Genomic DNA, 21,043 nt, shown 5'->3' with positions numbered 1-21,043 from the left:
GCTTCACAATGCAGATGAGTAGCCAAACGGACACTGGTAAAAGTACTAGGCCTGCTGAGTAAAACAAAATCCAAAATACTTATAGCAGCAACATGACTTATGGTTTCCCATTTTGCACTTGACACCTGTATATTAACATGGCACAGTTTGGTTTCACTCGGAACTTTGGCTCCTGGCCTTTCCCAACCAGTTAACAAGCTCCTTGAGGATCTAATTAGACAGTTATTTGGAGCCAAGCAGTTTCCAGCTCCACCATCAATTCCCCATCACCTTCAGTGTTTTGTAATGAGCATCTATAGATATTGGGACACTGACACTCCATCCAGAGCCTGCGTGCAAACTTGATTATAAATCAGCTCAGTTGTGTGATAATATGGGAGAAAATGTTGTCTAATTCATTCCCAAGTATGTTATTTGTATGCAGTGCTCTGTGACACAATGTCTTAAACCACACGCTGAGTCATTCTGACTTCTGAAAACACAGAATTCCTGGTCACAAAAGCAAAATCCTGCAGATTCTGGAAATCTGAAATGAAGACAGTGCTGGAGAAACTCATCAGCTTTGGCAGCATCGGTGGAGTGAGAAACAGAGTTTTGTGTCCAATATGACACTTTATTTAGAATTTTCTGTTTCTATAATAGCATTCTTTGTTTATTATAGCTGATACTACGAGTATCTTCAATGTTGAAAATACATCAACATAAGGAAGAATTTTAGCTGTAAATGGGAAGTATGTGTGGGTGTGGGCACAATGTTTAAAATCACAAAAGTAGCAAATGATCAGAAATCTAAACTATCTCACCTACAGCTGGTCAGGCAACTGTGACAATGATCAGCAGCCATTCACCACCCCTTTGTTACAAGCAGAACAGTCATAGTTCTGCTTTTAATAACCAGTTCTTGTGCTTCCCAAGCTTTGTGGAAGTCATCAGTATGAACCAGAATGAACAGAAGGTAGGGAAGGCTTTTCACTGAAACCTACAGACTGGGGAGTCTTTGAATAGTAAAACTGAAGTTGCGGCCATGGTTACATGTGCTGATCATGTCACTCTCTCTGAAAGTGTGTTTCAGTACTTGGCTTACAATTTCTTGGTAATTGTTTCACCTGGCTTGCACTTCACACAGCTTGGTTTGCACTTCACTGCTGACAGCCTTTGCCAAGAAATGTGACCAACTTTTGCAGGTAATCCATGGATCTTTCATGAAGAACAAGAAGTGCAATTCTGGTTTCCTTCCTGTCGGAAAGATGTTGTGAAACTTGAAAGGGTTCAGAAAAGATTTACAAGGATGTTGCCAGGGTTGGAGGATTTGAGCTCTAAGAATAGGCTGGGACTGTTTTCCCTGGAGCGTCAGATGTTGAGGGGTGACCTTATAAAGGTTTATAAAATCATGAAGGGTACGGATAGGGTAAATAGACAAGGCCTTTACCCTGAGGTGGGAGAGTCCAGAACTAGAGGGCACAGATTTAGGGTGAGAGGGGAAAGATATAAAAGAGACCGAAGAGCATTGTTTTCACACAGAGGTTGGCGCGTGTATGGAATGAGCTGCCAGAGGAAGTGGTGAAGGCTGGTACAATAGCAAGATTTAAAAGGCATCTGGATGGGTATATGAATAGGAAGGATTTGGAGGGATATGGTCTGGGTGCTGGCAAGTGGAATTAGATTAGGATAGGATATCTGGTCAGCATGGACAAGTTGGATCAAAGGGTCTGTTTCCATGCTGAACATCTCTATGACTCTATGACTCTAAGTGAGCCACCAGTAGCAGTAAAACCAGCAACTGTGCCTGAAATCAGTATAGAGTTTAGCTATTCTAACTTCGTCTTGGTCCCTTTAATTAGAAATACATCCTTGAACAGATTTGGTGAGATATCTGTCCTCTTTTTCTGTCTTGGTTTGCAAATTCTGAAGTCAGATGCTGGTGCAGTAGCTAAAGTTAAGCAGCCATTCTCAAATTGCACAATTAAATCAAATGTGTTCCTGACTTCCGATCAGTCTCTCTGCTGTACCTAACAGGATAAAGTTCAGTACATCGACTGTGAATGGTTCACAAAGAAATAACAATTTCCTGTATTAGATAAATTGCAATAAAGAAACAGTCCATTTGGCATAACCGGTCTATTCCAGTGATTATGACCTGAGTATATTAGAACTTCTAACAGATGAAACTAAAGCTTTGCATGTTCTTGTGGTTTATGACAGCATCACAATTTCACTTCAAAGATAATTATTGACTCTACATGTGGTGTGTGAACTAAAACTTCATTGATCTTAAACTTCCATCAAGCTAGCACCAGAATATTGTTTCTCCCAAGAATGAAACAAAAATTGTTTTACATCTTTCCACATGGTGTTTAACTATGCGTTAGATCTGAACCAATAACTTCACAAAGTCACTTGGAAAAACTAAGGAAAGAATTCAGCTGGAACACAGCGTGGAAAGACTTGTTTCCTCAGAAATGTGAAGTGACCAGAATTCAAATTTTGAGTGCTCTGGCCCAATCATGAGCAGCAAGTAAAACCATTATTTCGCACCAATTTTGTTATCATCATTCACACCTTTTATGACACAAAATAATCATTGAGAGTGAAATAACTGCACAGAGGCTGGTATCCTGTCACCAAGTCACCCTTTATTTGCATGTGCACAGTACACTGGCTGTAACCAGCCAGCTGAGAGCCTGTCCCTGAAGTCAGCAGAATCTCTGAATCCCCGTCTATATTTTTATTTCCACCACCAGGAAGAAAAGAAACACCCAAGTGGCCAGTGACAAGCAGTGCCCTTCACATCAAAAGGCAATGCTGTGTGATCAAACAGTGAAGGGGAGGGCAGGGTGGGCGGCACGGTGGCATGTGGGCGGCCCGGTGGCACAGTGGTTAGCACTGCTGCTTCACAGCGCCAGAGACCCGGGTTCAGTTCCCGCCTCAGGTGACTGACTGTGTGGAGTTTGCACGTTCTCCCCGTGTCTGAATGGGTTTCCTCCGGGTGCTCCGGTTTCCTCCCACAGTCCAAAGATGTGCAGGGTCAGGTGAATTGGCCATACTAAATTGCCCGTAGTGTTAGGTAAGGGGTAAATGTAGGGGTATGGGGTGGGTTTCGCTTCGGCGGGTCGGTGTGGACTTGTTGGGCCGAAGGGCCTGTTTCCACACTGTAATCTAATCTAATCTAATCTAATCTAAATTAAAACAGACTTGGACGGGGGATACTCCTGTTTATTTTTTTTAAGAGCTCTTTTTTTATTATTTTTTATAATTACCTGTTTTTTTGTTTTTTTTAATTTAACCCCCACACTACCACCTAAGTGCGGTAGTGCTATCCCCTGTCTATATCAATCAGCCAGGGCTCCCTGATTGGCCTCTGTTAACAACCCCAATCAAGGATCTGCAGACAATAAAATCCATCTGGTTCTCACTCCAGAGAGATTTCTTCTTGCTAACTGACATGTCCTTGATACAGATTTTTTGTGAAGGAACAACATAGGGTGATCTGTACCAACTTAGACCTGGCATAGGGTCATTGAATAAAAAAGCAAAGAAATTATGATAGGCTGGATAAAAATGTTGCTTCAGCCTCAACTGAGTATTGGATTCAATTCTAGCATCACACCTGAGGAAGGATATGAAGGCATGAGAAAGGATGCAGAAAAAATTCATGAGGATCATTCCAAGGATAAGGCATTTAAATGATATTGTTGGAGAGGAGAATCAGTGGCAATTGTCCTTGGAGAAGAGGAGGTTGGGAGGAGAGTAGATCGAGGTATTCAAAATCACGAGGAGTGATGCGCCGAGTAGGTAAGGAAAGAAATATTCTTATTACTGAAAGCATTGAGAAACAAAGAGCACTGATTCAAGGTAAAACATGCAACAGCAAAACACAGGAAAACTTTGCACAGTGATTGTTTAGAATCTGAAATGCATTTCCCAAACATGATGAAGGCAGATTTAATTATGGCTGTCAAAAGAGAATTGGATTACTATTTGTATAGGAAAATAATGGCAGGTCAACAGAGAAAAGGTTGAAGAGTGGCGAGAGTTGTCCAGCCAGTTGTTTTTGCTCTGCCCTGCCATTGAATATGTTCATGACTGATCTTGGGCCTTCTTTTTGCTTTCTCCCCTAATCACCATATCCCTGGTTTTCCTCCAAGATTAAAAATTGGTCAGTTCCAGCCTTAGGTGTATTCAGCAATCTTTAAAAGGCCATTCTGCACTCTGACAAGCACTCTCAGGGTGGAGTTGCCCTGCACAGTTTATGACTTTTGCCCTGAATATGGCAGCTAAGAAGAAATTGGTACCCTGTTTTCCAGGCAGGTACCTGGAGATTCTGGTGGATAAGTGCATCCTCTCCACCACTCCCTGCCAGTCAGCACCAACCTTCAGAATCTGCCAGCCTGGTCCGATGTTGCCACCTGATTCATTGCAGTGTCAGCCATCTTTGCTCCCCACACTCACTCAATATCTGCTACAATACTCAGAGTGAGCAAACCATCCTGAGACACAGCCTGCACCAATTCATCAGCTGGCTGTCTGGCTCTGCATACAAAATGTCCTTGTAGCAGCATTGCAATGCTAGTTGTTGGCTGAAATGTAGTTTGAAGGTGCAGAAGTGTTCTGGACAAGTGTCAAGCAGGCCCTGAAAGGCTGGTGCATGTTGAATGCCAGACGGGAGGTGCCCTAGAAAGTCCCCTGAGATGTTGTTGCTGGGTGTCGAACATGAGGAGGAAGCACTGAGCTGCAGTCACGAGGTGCCCACTCTGATCATTCAGATCGGGTTTTGCTGTTGTAAAATTTCCTCATGGTGACTGGTACAATAGAAGGTTGTATATTAGTGAGGTGAGACTTGCAGTTCGTGAGGCTCACAGCAACAACATTCACATTAATAGGCCTCTCCCTGCTCCCGAGTGAGAATATGGCCTCGATGCCCAGAACTCTGTTTGAAAATACAATGAGGTACTCCCAACGTCAAGAAAGGCTTTTCCCAACTTCTCACACATTTCTCACCATAATCCTCGTCACTCAGGCTTCTGTAAGATTTTTAAACATTTTTGAAATTTGGCATTTTTCAGAATCTTGAGTCTTTCAATGAAATTGGCTCTGAGAATATCGGCCCAATTCCCTCAGCCTCTCATCACAGAATATGCCTTCATCACAATGACTAACGTAGTGAGAATTCATTGCACCACCTCCAGTGCAAGTTTATCCTTCCTTAGATACGGAGACTAAAACTGCACTGACTGTACCAAATGTGGTTTCATAGAAGTCCTCTACAATTGTAGTGCCATTTGTTTCTATGTGTACTGTAATAAAGTCTGATGTGCTATTTGCTTCTCTCAATGCTTGCTGTATCTACATGCTATCTTTTTGCATTCCTTGTATGATCACACCAAAGTCTCTCTGAACATCAGCATTTCCAAGTTTCACACCCTTTAAAAATATTCTGCTTTTCTATTCTCATGACCAAAGTGAACAGCTTCACACTTCCCCACTCTATCATTTCTGCCATTTTGCTGCCCACCTATTTAACCTGTCTTATAACTCTCCATGTCCTACCCAGAGTTTATCTTTCTACCTAGCTTTGTAGCATCAGCATACCTGGATATTACTCTCTATCTCTTTATCAAAGTTATTACAGTTCCCAATCCTTGATGTTTGACTGCAGCCGCCCACTACCTCTATATTCAACATCTCCACAATCCCAGTGATCAACACTAAACTATATCTTACCATTGGAATTGACACTTTCCAGTGTTGGCTTATTTGGAGAGATTAATTGTGTTATCAGTGATTTTATACACACAACTCTCTATAAATCTCCTCACAACTGAGTTGGATCTGCTTTTCATTTGCATTGATTGAAAATGGCTTGTGGCAGTGTTGGAAGGAAGATCCCATTTGGACACAATGGAGTTGTAGCATTACCTTCCAAATCAATCTTTGCTTTCACATTAATCCTGGATTGAAACTTACCCTCTCAGGACATGCCTATCCTTTTACAGTCATCTGTGTGTTAGATTAATAAATTATGGAATGTGCATGAAAGAAAAAGAGAGAAGCACAGATTTGCACAGTAATAGTGAGAAATCCAGAAACCACAGTGGGTTAGTGGTGTTTGTTCATTTATTATAAAATGTTTTACAAAACAAGTCATATGTGGAGACAAACATAAAAAAAACTAATTTCTTCCAGATACTCAGGATTTTGCCCCAAAAGAAAAGCAGCTGTTTTGAAAAATGTGCAACAAACTCTACTTAAACATGTGGTCATTTTAATAAAAAAGGGGAGAGTTAGCAGGTGCAATATTCAGAGACCAGAAGGAAGAGATTAAAGATGGAAATTTAACTGAGAAAAAGAAAGAAGAATGGAGGATTTAAGAAACAAAGAAACTCAAAGCTCTGATATGGCCACTTTAACAGTTGATGAGTGACACAGCACACCAAACTTGTTATGGCCTGAAAGACAGGGTAGACATGTTCAAAGGGAAGAGGTGCTTTGATATTACCAACCAGGAAAATCAAAGGAGTTTTTTATTCATTCGTCGGGCGTGGATGTTGCTAGCTAGGCCAGCATTTAGTGACCGTACCCAGTTGCCCTTGAAGAGGTAGTGGTGAATCACTGCAGATCATAAGCTGCCCTTATGGAGGAATTCCAAGATTTTGCATCAGTGACAGAGAAGAAGCAGTAAAACATTTACAAGTCAGGATGTTGAATGGCTTCGAGGGGAACTTGCAGGTGGTGCTGTTCCCATGTATCTGCTGGTCTTCTTCTTTTAGATAGAAAGGGTCATGGGTTTGGAAGATGCTGTCCAAGGATCTTTGGTGAATTTCTGAAGGACATTTTGCAGATTGTACATACCGCTGTGACTGAGTGTCACTGGTTGAGGGAGTGAATGTTTGTGGATGTGGTGCCAACCAGACAGGCTGCTTCGTCTTAGATGGTGTCAAAGCATCTTGAGTGTTCTTGAGGCTGCACTCACAGGCAAGTGGAGAGTATTCTATCACACTCCTGACTTATACCTTGAATAAGGTGGACATGCTTTGGGCAGACAGGAAGTGAGTTACTCAACACAGTATTCCTCGCCCCTGACCTGGTCTTGTTGCCATTGTATTTATATTCCAAGTCCTGTTGAGGTTCTGGTCATTGGTAAATCCCAAGACGTTGATAGCAGATGCTTGTTGATGGTAATGCGATTGAAAGTCAAAGGGCAGTGGTTAGATTGTCTCTTACTGGAGATGGTCATTGTCTGGGATTTATGCGACATGAATGTTACTTGCCACTTATCAGCCCAAGTCTGGATATCGTCCAAATTTTGTTGCATTTGAACAAGGACTGCTTCAGCATCTGAGGAATTGCAAATATTGCTGAACAATGTGCAATCGTTGGCAGAAATCCCCATTTCTGTCCTTATGATAGAGGGAAGATCATTGATGGAGCCGCTAAAGATGACTGGGCCTAAGGCAGTCTACTCAGAAACTCCTGCAAAGAAGTCGTGGAGCTGAGATGACTAACCTCTAACAACCACGACCATCATCCGATGTGCCAGGTATGACTCCAACCAGCAGAGAGTTTGCCCCCGATACCCATTGATTCCAGTTTTGTTAGCAGAGTCAAATGCAACCTTGATGTCAAGGGCTGTCACTCTCACCTCACCTCTGGAATCCAGCTCTTTTGTCCATGTTTGAATCAAGGCTATATGAGGTCAACAGCTGAGTGGCTCGACTGGAATTCAAACTGGGCATCAGTGAGCAGGTTATTGCTGAGCAGCTACTGCTTGAAAACACTATTAATGAGAACTTTCATCACTTTAGTGATGATCAAGAGTAGACTGATGGGGTGAACTAGCTACATTGAATTTGTTTTGCTTTTTGTATGCAGGACATGCCAATTTTCCACATTGTTTGATAAATGCCAGTGTTGTAACTACTGAAAAACTTTGACGAGAGTAGTGACAAGTTCTGGAGTACAAGTCTTCAGTAATTTGTTGGAACATTATCAGGATCCAAAACCCTTACAGTTTCCAGTGCCTCCAAACATTTCTTGAAATCAGGTGGAGTGAATCAAATTTTCTGCAGACTGGTCTCTGAGATGCTGGGGACCACTGTCAGATTCCAAGGTGGATCATCCATTTGGCACTTCTGGCTGAAGATTGCTGAGAATACTTCAGCCTTATCTTTCGTGCTAATGTTTTGGGCTATTCCATTATTGAGGATGAGGATATTTGTGGAGCCTCTTCCAGTGAGTTGTTTAATTGTCCACCACTGTTTATGACTGGATATGGCAGGACTGCAGAGCTTGGATCTAATCTATTGGTTGTGGGATTGCTTAAATCTGTCTATCACACGCTGCTTATATTATTTGGTACATGAGTAGTCCTGTGCGTTAACTTCACCAGGTTGACACCTTGATTTTAGATGCGCTTGGTATTGTTCCTGGCATGCCCTCCTGCACTCTCCATTGAACCAGGGTTGATATCCCGGCTTGATGATAATGGTTGAGTGGGGGTTATACCGGGCCATGATGTTACAGATTGTGTTGGAATACAATCATGGCTCCACAAATATCCTCATCCTCAATAATGGAATAGCCCAAAACATTAGCACAAAAGATAAGGTTGATAGCCAACAGTGCCTCATGGATGACCAGCCATTAGTTGCTAGACCTGTTTGAGATCAATCCAATTTAGCACAGTGATAGTTGACGTGACTTTGACTTAGGATGGAATGAAATTGAAGGCTCAGTGGAACTCGCAGTAGGATCCACTTGCACTCCCCCTTTGGGATTCAGTGATCTTTTGCTGTAGGATGTTCAATCACATTAAGGTACTCCAGCATCATGTTAACATTCAGTCAGCAAAGGTACATTGCTCCCATCTAGGAAAATGTTGGCAGTAATTCCCAGGGCTGCCTGAGAAGTTCCCAGATGTGAAAGCTCTGTGTGAGAAATGGGCAATTCTATTTGTGTCCTTTTGCAAACCACTAGAAATTAACACGATGGACAGCACGAGGTGAAGTCTCAGTACAAGTTGGTTGCACTTCACTTAATGAACACTCAAAGATTCAGCCACACCAGTGCCACATAGGCATCAATTCAAACTTTGTTTCTGTAAATATTAATTGACTCAAAAGATTGAAAAGTGAAGTTTAGTTTTATGGAAACGTGACCATTAATTTATTTTTCATGTGCAAACTCATAGGGTTTGTTAGCTTGCAGGTTTTTTAAAAAAGCACACATTTTATATGCTGGCCGTGAATCTGCAAGTTGAAATTTTGTTCCTTGTTTTGCAGGAAAACATATCTTGCACTAAGTTAATTTTCACACTCTGGATTTCAAATCATGGCGACCAGATGAATTAATATTGTTGAAAAGAGCAACATTGTTGCCAAAACTTTTCATCTTGCACTCATCTGGCAAGAACATCAAATTTCAAATGATCACAACAATTTAGATGACAGGAGAAAATTGGTGATTGGTGGGCAAGGCAACTCTTACTAACTGAGCCATTGCCACAGAGAAAGCATGGTTGAACTCTGGCCTCCCCGAAATCCCTATTTTTACAAAAATGGCACAAGATTTGAACATAATTCTTTGGTTTGACAAAAGTTTTCTTCCGAATTTAGGACTGAATGTGAGAGGAAGATTGTGCAGAGCATAAAGATTGGAGTCGATTAGTTTTATCCAATGACCTTTACTAAATAGTGAATGCTTTTTTGTACTGTAGCATCCCTTTCAATAATCTGTTCTGTGGGTTTCAAGATTTTGCTGGAGAATAATTCTATTTGCTGACGTGTCTATCTGGCAAAAAGGCTGAAATGGCTGCTATTAATTATTTAGCAAAACATTTCCATTCAGCTGTATTATACTAGATTTTCATTTTATAATTTTGCAAAGTCAATGAAATATGGTATTGAATTTCAAAATTAATTCTTAAATGTCTTGGTTATTGCACAGTTCAAGAAGAAAGCCATGTAATAAATAGGCTGAGCAATTTAGGTTTGATGGATGTGGTCAGAAATGCCGATCAAACATAACCATGTGTTCAATGGTTTTGTAACAGAGTATTGAAGTATGGCTTAATATGTGAGGGTGGTGTGTCTGTCTCTAATGCACTGATCAAGTCTCGAATGCTCTTCCCAGCTCATGTTAGTGCTGTCCTGCTATAAACTCCCCCTTACGTTCAGATGCCTTTTCAACCAACTTGCTACCACTACACCACCCACTTGAATTTCTTTAGGGAGGCATTTTCCAATTTTCTTTCAATCTAGCTGAACTTACGTTATTTGGTACACAAGTAGTCCTGGTTGTTAACTTCACCAGGTTGACACCTCAGTTTTAGATATGCCTGGTGCTGCTCCTGGCATGTCCTCCTGCACTCTCTACTGAACCAGTATTGATCCCCTGGCTTGATGGTAATAGTTAAGTGGGAAATCTGTAATTAATTGCAACTCATATCATATTATTTTTATCCTGCCTAAACCCATACCCTTCTTGCTCTTAATAATCCAGTGTTGAAAAATTATTTTTAAAGGCGTAATACTGCACATGATTTTCCTGTTTGAGCATTATGGAGATAAGGGCTTGAAGAGAGCTATTTTTAGTTTTGTTGCCTTATTATTGACATAACACAATTCATGACACCAAAATTATTTCAAGATGTATTTAAATTAATAACAGCTTAAACTTTATATAAGGCCTGCAAATTTCCATGCCAGGCACCTAAATCATCTCCAAAATCCCTGTTGTAATGCAACTTGCAAATGCATAGAGGTGCAGATCTTCACCTTGCTGCCTGTGCAGAAATCTGGCATTGCAGGTTGTCAGATTGAAATGCAATCATGTCCTTCCTGGCCTGCTGAATTCATGTGATTGCTCCTATGAGGAACACGCACTGCACTCTTACTGACACTTCCATTCTGACAGACTGTTGCCTGTTGGGTTTGCAAAACAGTGTCAGCTACAGAGCTGAGATTGAGTGTGTAACAAAGCACAATGACTGTGAAGTGACATAGGAATATTCAGAGCATTGAAAGCTGGTAGAGGCAGCTGAAATAAACTAAAGTACAAACAATAGATAGAACACTGCTGAAAAGCAGATAAGGAAACATGATTGCAGTTTTTTCTCTCTCGAACCTAATCAAAATGAAAGATGGCATAAAGTAAGACTGGCTGTTTTTCCATTACAATATTGCAAGCAATTTGTTTAAGAAGTCAAAGCAATTGTGCATCACTTAACTCTTAATGATGTTGGAAACAGGCATCTTTCAGATGCATTCCACACTGAATTTCTGTGAAATCAGAAAATAATCGGAATGCAGAGATTTTAAATACTTTTGAGTCATGTTTGGAATCCCAAGTGACTGTAACTTATGAAGAGTACATGCTTAATATTAGGGCCAACATGAAAGAAAGTCTATTGATCATTCAGATCTCCTTGACTTAGCTCACAGAATCCTACAATTTAAAAGGTGATCTAATTAAAGACAGGATTTTATTAGATATGAGATTCTGCGCTGAGAAGAAAAATTCACTCTCAGGAAGGCAATTGACAAGTACAGAACTTCTAGAGTTGTAAATGAGCAGAAAGAGCATATTTATGTCAGAACTGACCAGGTCTTGCATTATACTGACAAATACTCCAGTCTCAAAGGGCAGAAAAATGAAAGACAAAGGGAAGGCTGCAAATACTGCAGGGTACATCATGCAGATGAGAAGGACATGTGTCGGGTATAGGGATAGTAGTCTTCTCACTGCAATAAGCCAATTCATTTTGAACACAAGTGTATGTTTAAAAGGAAAAACAACAAGCAGGTACTGATAGCTCCTAGAGTGATATTGGCTGAGGGTTCTAATGAATCATGCTATACCACACAACAGTCTAATCAATAGATCTCAAATAGTTTCTAGCTGTTGGAATGAGGACTGCTAAAGGAGCATATCAAACAACATAAAGTTTCTGTGCAAAGTGGCTCAAGATAGCAGCCCAACAATGAAACCCTTGACAATGAGGTTGAGGTTACATGATGGTACTGTGAGCATGCTGAAAGCCCTGGTTATAGTGCCAGGTCCCTGAAAAATCATGAATGAAGATTTGGAATTCCAGATTACAGACAGCAAGGACAAGCCACTTATCCCAGCTAAAGCAAGCCTGAAGCTTGGGCCAAGAGCCCTCAATAAGCTCAAAGAGATTTGATGTTTGTCTCAATGCACTAAACTACCGAGTATGGAATAGATCCTTCAAGAAATACAAAATTGTATCTGCAGAGTTAAAATGTCTCCCAGGAAAATATCAGTTTGAAGGAGATAAGAATTTAAAACCAATTTCATTTCTGCTGAGGAACGTTCCAAATTCCTTCAAGGCCAATCTAAAAGGCAAGATTGAAGAACTGGGAAATAAAAAGGAGTTAATTAAGCAAGTGATAACTCCTCCAGAATGGGTTAGCAGTGAAAAAACCAGGAACATTGGGAGTATGCATCAACCCAAGAATCTAAATAAGACTCTGAAGTAATTTCACAATCCCATGCCAATCATCAAAGGAGTATTGCCACAATTTGCAAAGGCAAACAGCTTCACCACCCAAGGTGCAAAGGATGATGATTAGCAAGTGAAAGTGATGAAAGCAGCAGCTTGCTAGTAATATTATGGATGTTCTTCTATCGATATCACTGATTGCACATGTTGTTTGTCATTTCCATTGCTCCAGAGGAATATCAAGGAGATAGCATGAAATAGATAGTGATCCTCGGGAATAGAAGCTATTCTGAATGATCTGCTCTGTTATGAATGTGAGGAGACAATGCATGAAGCCAATGCTGACCATGATCAACATCTAATGAGACTCCTTGATGGAATTTGCCAGGAGAACCTGTAGGTGGAGAAGAAAATACTCCAACTAAAGAAGTCTGCATTCAAGTAGTAGTCCGTAAAATGACAGAATTTGCAAAAGTGACACCTGTAGCAGTGATACAGCACCAAAAGGTTTTAAAGCAGTACGACAATTTGTTGCATTTGTCAACTATTTGGAAATTCTTGACCAATTTTTCATGAGAGTATGAACCACAACACCGACTCCTGAGTGCTATTGGGTTCACTGGAGTCAAGCAACTAGTGATACCCATGCCAGGGCTCAAAAAAATGCCGTAAGTGATGGCGTCACCCTGCAGTGTGATATCAATGAAAATAGACATGCAGCAACTCTAATGCAGGAAAGATGAATAGTTGTAATTGCACCCTATATGTTAACATAAACTGAATGACGTCGAGAGTGTGGTGCCAGAAATGCACAGTAAGTCAGGCAGCATCTGAAGAGCAGGAAAATCAACGTGCTCAGATTGAGAAAGCATACCTGGTCATTGTGTCTGCTTGTGAACACTCTCATCAATCTGCACTTGGAAGAGACAAAGTGACAGTCAACTCCAACTACAGAACACTTCAAAACATTTTCCTCGAGCTTCTATTATCTGCACCAAAGCATCGACAAAGAATTCTATTCCAGTTAAAGAGGTACCTTCTGAATGTAACCTAAAAACAAGGTGGATATCACAGATATGCTTTTGTGGTTATCACTCCTGTTTCAGAATATAGAGGATAGTATGGCAATGTATAAGATCTTCCAGATCCATTGTGAAGTAACAAATCATCAAGCTATGAAAACGGTCAACCCAGTGGAGATATTAAATCTAACAGAGCCAAGTACCTTGCTGAAATCAAGCAAACTACCTAATAAGATACAACTCTCCCAGTGTTACAAAAGGTAATGATGAAAGGCAGGCCCATGAACATCAAGGATGTATCTTGATATCTGAACGTATTGGGCATACAGAGACAACAGGGCAAATAGACCAAGATGACATATTGTACAAAGGCAATAGAGTCACTCTCTATAAGAAGCTGCAAGGAAAGATGCTAAAATACATCCCTGCAGGGTTACCAAAGAATTGAGTCAAGTCTGAGGAAGGTGAGATAACTGCTGTGCTGAAGTGGTTTTTAACTGATGTGCGGTGACAAGGTTAGATATTGGGAATGTCGTAATGGCTGAGTTTGCTTTTAGACATTCGATAGTCTCAGTGGTAGCCACACAAGTCAGCTGGTCCAACCCCCTGTTACCAGTATAGTAGTCAAGATATTCAGTTCCTGCAAGTGTGAAGAGGTCTACACCATCACCTGTCTTAGACACATGTGTCATCTTTGTTTGCAGCCGTGCTTCCAATCTCCTCTGGAGCCTTGGTATCTATTATTGAAGGCAGTGTCTGCCAACATTCAACACTGTGAAGGAGAAGGGAAATTTCATTTGTTATGCATCCTTTGTGCCTTAATACTGAAAATGTTGGGAACTACTGCTCCACTGGCCAAACATGAGCAGCAACATCAAGGACCAAGCCAGTCAAGGCAGGGTTTATCTTGAGTATCAAGCTAAGAATTCTGGACAGCTGCTGATAGATAAATCATGGATACCATACTGTACTAACTATAGGGAGGTGGACTGGCTGACTTTCATGGCTACCATTGAGACTGTTGAATGTCTGAAAACACATTCCAGCTATTATGGCATTTCCTTACATTCAAAACAATGGTCCTCTGTTCCCAAGTGAAGAATTAAGTCACTTCAAAAATGAAAGGGAAATTCATCACCGTTCACCTACTCCACATTTACCCATATCAAATAGAAAGACTGAAGCAGTAGTGAAACTTGACAGAAGAATTAAAAAGAAATTGAGCAATACTGGCACAGATTTTTACAGGGCAAACTTCAACAAGAGAAACATACTTCCTGACAGCATGGAAAGTAGTCTAGAACAAAAAATAGTGTTACATTGCACCCAAACAACTCTTCCAATAGCAGAAAAGTTTCAAAGATAGAGGTTATAACAAACATGAGGGACAAAGTCATGGTTAAATGGCAGAATATTGAATTTATAATTTACATGATTGCCACACCATTGTCAGAGTTGAGCATTGGAGAGCCATTCTGGGTTCACATCTTCAACATTTCCAGCAAATGTCAGCCCAATAGCAACTTGAGACCTGCACATATGCAGTTGTCATCTCAGATATCACAACCATAGGCATGTAAGTACTACAGGAAGAGCTGTTGCTCAACTGCAGGTAGTTGATCAGAAAGACATGAGCTCATCACCTAGACAGTCCACAGATCAACCGGGCATCATGGCAACATAATATATAGGAACTTGCCCAGTGAAGGAACATCTCCAAATTAGTAGCAAACATGCATTCCATTAAGAGACCAGCATGATTTAAAGATTATGGACAGAATGTATATATAGAGACTGCTGAGAATAACAAATAACCAGTGCATGAGAACAGTATTCTGTATTATGGGTAACTTGTGAAAGTCAAAATGTACATGACTGTGTGTGCAATTTTCTTTTTTTGTTTTTTTGATTTTTGAAATATATGGGGAGTTATTTGAATTGAAAAACAATTAAGCACAAATAAACCTTTCTTGCCTGCCATTTCCATAAGACTTCTACCCAGAGATACACACTTTGAATGCAGCCATCTTACTGACACTTGAATGAAAAATTCATTTTGAGCAGACTGCTGCTTGTTATACTCAGAACAGAGGCAGCCTGATGTCTGTTTCTACTGTTGATAGTTGGTCTCATTGGTGGCAGGCGAGAGCAAGGTGTTCATGTTCATAATTTTCATGTTTATTGTGCTTATTCATTGAAAATATCCAACAACGTCGGTAAGAAATATAAATACTTCAGTAGTTGCACTTCCCTCATTTAAGAGGACAAGATGCTTAATTTTTTAATACATATTTATATCAAATATAAATATTTGTATATGTTTACATATATATGTCCTATGCTGTTTATGTGATGGTCAAATTGTGCACTGAGAACTTAAAGCTGTTAAGTATTAATAAATTCAAATTTAATGGTTGATAAAGCTATTGTTATGATTATTGTATGTATTACATATTACATTCACAAATTGTATTATTACATATTTGCATTTATTTGGGAGCAGCAGAAACTAGTGAATTTTGTTAAATGAGAAAGGAATTTCATTTTCCTTGACTGCAGATTTCCTGTCCTGGTTTCCTGTGATCTAAACTTATCCATTCTTTTTGTTTTCTTGCAGTTCCTGACATGGGTCCGGCCAATGTTAGTGGGGGAGGTGGCAGTCGTTCTGAACTGGTAATAACTTGGGAGGTGAGCTCAATTTATCTTTGCAAGTTTTTAAATGCAGAGTTATGCCAGAAAATGCTCATCTACTAAAACATGAGAGATACAGAACTATTGAACAGAATTAGCACAATAATATACATTTAACAGCATTTACTTTTACCCAGTGATCCTAAATTTGGCTCCATATCACAATGCACATATTGTAGTAAAAAAGGCAATAAATATCCAACAGCCATGTTGCATGTGTATCGCCCCATTAGTAGTGAAATCTGTTATACCAGTGGCCAGACACGTTGTGTCCTTAAAACATAAATAAAACAGCAGATTTTAGCCAATTCTGAGAAATCTCTGGAAAATTCAACTCTGTAAAGCAATTAAGTAAGTTCAAGATTTCAGTTGCCCATTATAACCCAGTCTCAACAAACAGGCCATTCGCCTTCAGCATCAGAAATGCCTTCATTCCTCAGGGACTTAGCAAGGCTCCTGTTAAGGACTGTAGTGACTATATCGTTACCGCCTCTCTTACCCATTTGTTCTAGAAACAAATTCATTGCTACACTAAATCTATGTGCATGACTATGGTAAACTTTAAATTGCAAAAGTAAAATATGAATTAATTTTTAAATTATAATCTGGTTCTTTGCTAGTTTTGAAATTTTTGTGAGATGTTTTTAATTGCTGTAATCAGTTGCAGAAGCTTCAACAAAAATCAAGTACCTTCAACCATTTCCCCCTTTTCGATTCTCCTCAAGCTCCTATATGTGGCCATGAAAATAAGACGCTGATGATTCAGAAAGATATAAAGATTTTGTCTCTTTTATGGCAAGGTGGAGAGTTGTAGAATGACTTTCTACCTCTTATAAAGACTGCAACTGGTGTGCTATTGGTCACTTTAATATGTATTTAACTGCTTCAGCACTGTACAAGAATCACACAGATAAGTTTTCTTGTAAGTTTTATGGAAATAGCATTTATTGACCTTAACACCTGATAAAGGAAAAGGAAAAGTGTTTCAACTGAAAGTTCCACGTATAGCCAAAAGGCACTCTCACTCAAACAGCAGTAATTTACAAGGAGGGAGGGTATGTTAAGTTGATTAAAAGTGTCCCAAAAAGCCAGTCAGATACAGATCCTGCAGATTAATATGTCAGCAAGTTTTAAGCCACGTTCTGCGATTTCTTTAAAGATTCTATGCAGAGATGGTTTGAAGTCTTGACAGATGACCTCTGTTGATTTCTTTGAAGTCAGTAAGTGTTTGGTTTGTGTAGAAGATGCTATCTGTGGTGTAGCTAATCAATCACAGGCTCTGCACACTTTTATCAAAAGGCTGGGTGGGCAGGGAGGGTGGTTGTGGGAGAGATGTCATCTCTTTTTGCTGTAACCTACTTGTGATCTCTGGAGGAATAGTTGTTTTTTTTTAAAATACAAAGGGTTACCTTTGCATATTGTAATATAGATAGATAGTTGTATTGTCTAAAAGAACTGTCGGAACTAATTTGTTGGGAACCAATTATATGTGTAAGTGTTTAGGGAGGGTGTGGGGGAAAACATTCATGGTTGCACTGGAGTACCAGATTATGTATAACAAAGCATCTACTGAAATAAATCTCTCAACCTGGCAGCATGGTCAATTTGATTAACAACAAAGCGTTCTTGCCTTTCTAAGGCTAAAGTACTTTTTTTCAACTCTGGGAGCCAAAGACAACCAAGTGGCATTACACTTGGTATGGTGTTACCACCATTCACAAAGTAGCCAGTTACTAACTATGGTCATTATAAGCTGGGGAACCCACATTCTTGGTCTACTTTTGACAATGAATAGGCTCAATATTCGATGGGGCTTTCTCCTCAGCTGGCAGGGTTCATTATTCAAAGTAATTGACGGTAATGACTTTGCCTACATCCACCTGAATACCTGTGAGAGATTCAGGCTTGTGGATCAAAAGGTTGATTGCCCTAATGGGCTACATCCAGACAGCATAACTTATTTCTGGATAGCTTTGTAATTTGCAAGGTTAAGTTATGTAAATGTTTGGCCATTTTGAGAGCTGCTGTTCAGATCACTTAACATTCATGTGGTCAGTATTTCTTTTCAATCACATCCTGTATTTCAGTCCCCGCAGTAAGTATAGTCCTTCTTGATGTAAAGCATGGATAATAACACATTTGTGATGCCTTTCATTTCACCTGGAGTTTTCAAACAGCTTCACAGCCACTGTCAAAGTGTAGACACTGTGGTTGGATAAAATCATTTTGGGCTCAGTAAGATTTATCAAAGAACTAATTAGACAAATGCCTAATTTAACGGTTTGGCAGTTTTGGTCGAGAGAGACAGGAGAACTTGCTGCTCATCTTCAATGCTTGGGATGTTTTTTTAACAACTCTTCAATTAGTCTCAGTATAGTTCATACAAATCAGATTACCACCAGCACTGCACTGCAGCAAAGTGCCAACTTCAATTTCAAGCTTGGGAGTTGGAGTAAGACTTGAGTCCATAAACTCTGACTCAGCAGTGCACATGCTAAGATTAAGGTTCATAAGTATCCCACAAGAATTCTTAATCCTTATACCTCTCAACTCTCCATTGAGAAGACCCTTTCTCTTACTTTATGGTTCTGGCTGTAGCCCATATGATATTGATAACTTGGAGAATATTGTGAGCATGACTTTTGCTCTTGCATTTGTTTCAAGTGTTGAATCCCTTGTACAGTCTGCATGTTCAGTCGGTGTTACTTCAGGATCCCAAGTTAGTCAATATTGAATAATATTAAGCCACTGGGAAAATGTTTGAACCCTTTTTCATGTGTCTAGTGTTTTAAGGGTTAAACTGATGTAAAACAAATACAATCTATGGTGTTGGGAAACTTTTGAACAGTGTTCTGTTGCATCGGTTTGTCTACTGGTTGCAAAAAAAAATGTAATATGATTATGGTGTCTTGTACAATAAGTTCGAAAAGCAAATCTGGTTGGGAGCAAATATGAAGCCTTGGGCCTTTGCGAAGTTTGAGTCTTAGGCCTTACAACGAAACAGTCCATGGTTTTTGTCTTCTTTGCATTTGGTTGGATTGCTAGTTTATTTCAAATGTTCCTACTTTATATAAAACATCCTGTGCAATACGAATAAGTTGGTGCAGTTTATTTTTGGTAACAATTTTTAAATCTTTGATTCTCAGCCTGTGCCTGAAGAGTTACAAAATGGTGAAGGCTTTGGATATGTTGTTGCTTTCCGACTGCTGGGAACGACAAGCTGGATGAAGGCAGCAGTAACCTCAGCAGATGCATCAAGATACGTGTTTAGAAATGAAAGTGTGCCACCTTTCTCTCCTTATGAAGTAAAAGTTGGAGTCTATAATAACAAAGGCGAAGGCCCTTACAGCCCAGTAATCATTGTATATTCTGCTGAGGAGGGTAAGTAACAAAACTCTTGATCAGTTATCTGAAAACACCAATTGTTATGGTCCCAAATTTTGTATTTCCTTGCCGTGCTATAAATTTGCACACCAAAAATGGACAGGAGTCTTGCTCTCAGGGCTCTTCTGGCATTGCACTTCTCACTGCCCATCCCTGATTGCTCAGAGGGAAATTCAAAGTCAACCATATTGCAGTGAGTTTGGAGTCACTTGTAAGCTAGACCTGATTGTGTTCCCTAAAGGGAATTGTCTCGAGAACAATTGACAATGATTACACGGCCACCAATAGAGTTATAGAGATGTGCAGCCCAGAAACAGACCCTTTGGTCCAACTCATCATGCTGACCAGATATCCTAACTTAATCTTGTCCCATTTGCTAGCACTTGGCCCATATCCCTCTGAACACTTGCTATTCATATACCCATCCAGATGTCTTTTAAATAGGCTAGCTTTTTATTCCAGATTTTTTGCCTGAATTCACATTTCACCATCTGCCATGGTGGAATATGAAGCTCGGTTTGCCATGACTTTTCCAATAAGTATGCCACATTTGACCCTAAAGAAGCGTTTAACTCGGCATCATGTTAGACTGGCCTGGTTGCAGTATTCATGTATTTCCCAATCACTGGTGAGTGATTTGCCTTAATCGCTGGTTTTAATCACTCGGCTGAGAACAGAATCTGTAGAAATAAATATCGCGCTGTACAGAAAACCTGACATAAAAGCAAATAAAACTGGAAATGCATGGCGTCCAATGACCTTCCAAGTTCATTTCCTTTTTTTCAGAACTCGGAAATGCTTTGAAAAGGAACAGCTTGTCTCATCATAATAGTTGACTGATCCATCAGTGGACCATATCTGTTATTGTGTCGTCTATATCCAGCATTGGCTGTGGAAATGAAAGTTACCTCCATTGTTGGGGGTGGGGGATGCTGGGTGGGGGAAAGACCGGACTTTTTGTTACATGATTGTCATAGAGTCATAGAGATGTACAGCACGGAAACAGACCCTTCGGTCCAACTTGTCCATGCTGACCAGATATCCCAACCCAATGTACTCCCACCTGCCAGCACCCGGCCCATAAGCCTACAAACCTTTCCTATTCATATACTTATCCAGATGATGTTGCAATTGTACTAGCCTCCAACTCATTCCATACACGTACCACCCTCTGCGTGAAAAAGTTGCCCCTTAGGTCTCTTTTATATCTTTCCTCTCTCACCCAAAACCTACACCCTCTAGTTCTGGACTCCCCCATCCCAGGGAAAAGACTTTCTCTATTTATCCTATCCATGCCTCTCTTGATTTTATAAACCTCTATAAGGTCACCCCTCAGTCTCCAGCACTCCAGGGGAAAACAGCCCCAGCCTATTCAGCCTCTCCCTATAGCTCAAATCATCTAACCCTGATGACATCGTTGTAAATCTTTTCTGAACCCTTTCAAGTTTCACAACATCTTTCTGATAGGAAGGAGACCAGAATTGCA

General features: G+C 40.2%; 1 protein-coding gene across 7 annotated transcripts in view; it reads left to right on the top strand.

Annotated features, from left to right (window-relative positions):
* Nucleotides 1-21,043, top strand: part of LOC122559093 (contactin-4-like) — a 2,522,648-nt gene that overhangs the window by 2,369,746 nt on the left and 131,859 nt on the right. For all 7 annotated transcript variants that reach the window (XM_043708367.1, XM_043708366.1, XM_043708371.1 and 4 more), the window contains 2 exons: nucleotides 16,100-16,170; nucleotides 19,320-19,554. In XM_043708367.1, the coding sequence (XP_043564302.1) occupies nucleotides 16,100-16,170; nucleotides 19,320-19,554 (306 nt within the window). The remainder of the gene's footprint in view (nucleotides 1-16,099; nucleotides 16,171-19,319; nucleotides 19,555-21,043) is intronic.

This window comes from Chiloscyllium plagiosum, chromosome 18 (assembly GCF_004010195.1).
Source record: "Chiloscyllium plagiosum isolate BGI_BamShark_2017 chromosome 18, ASM401019v2, whole genome shotgun sequence".
Classification (NCBI taxonomy): domain Eukaryota; kingdom Metazoa; phylum Chordata; class Chondrichthyes; order Orectolobiformes; family Hemiscylliidae; genus Chiloscyllium; species Chiloscyllium plagiosum.
The sequence above is the reverse complement of the archived record's forward strand: the minus strand, read 5'-3'. Positions and strand labels throughout refer to the sequence as shown.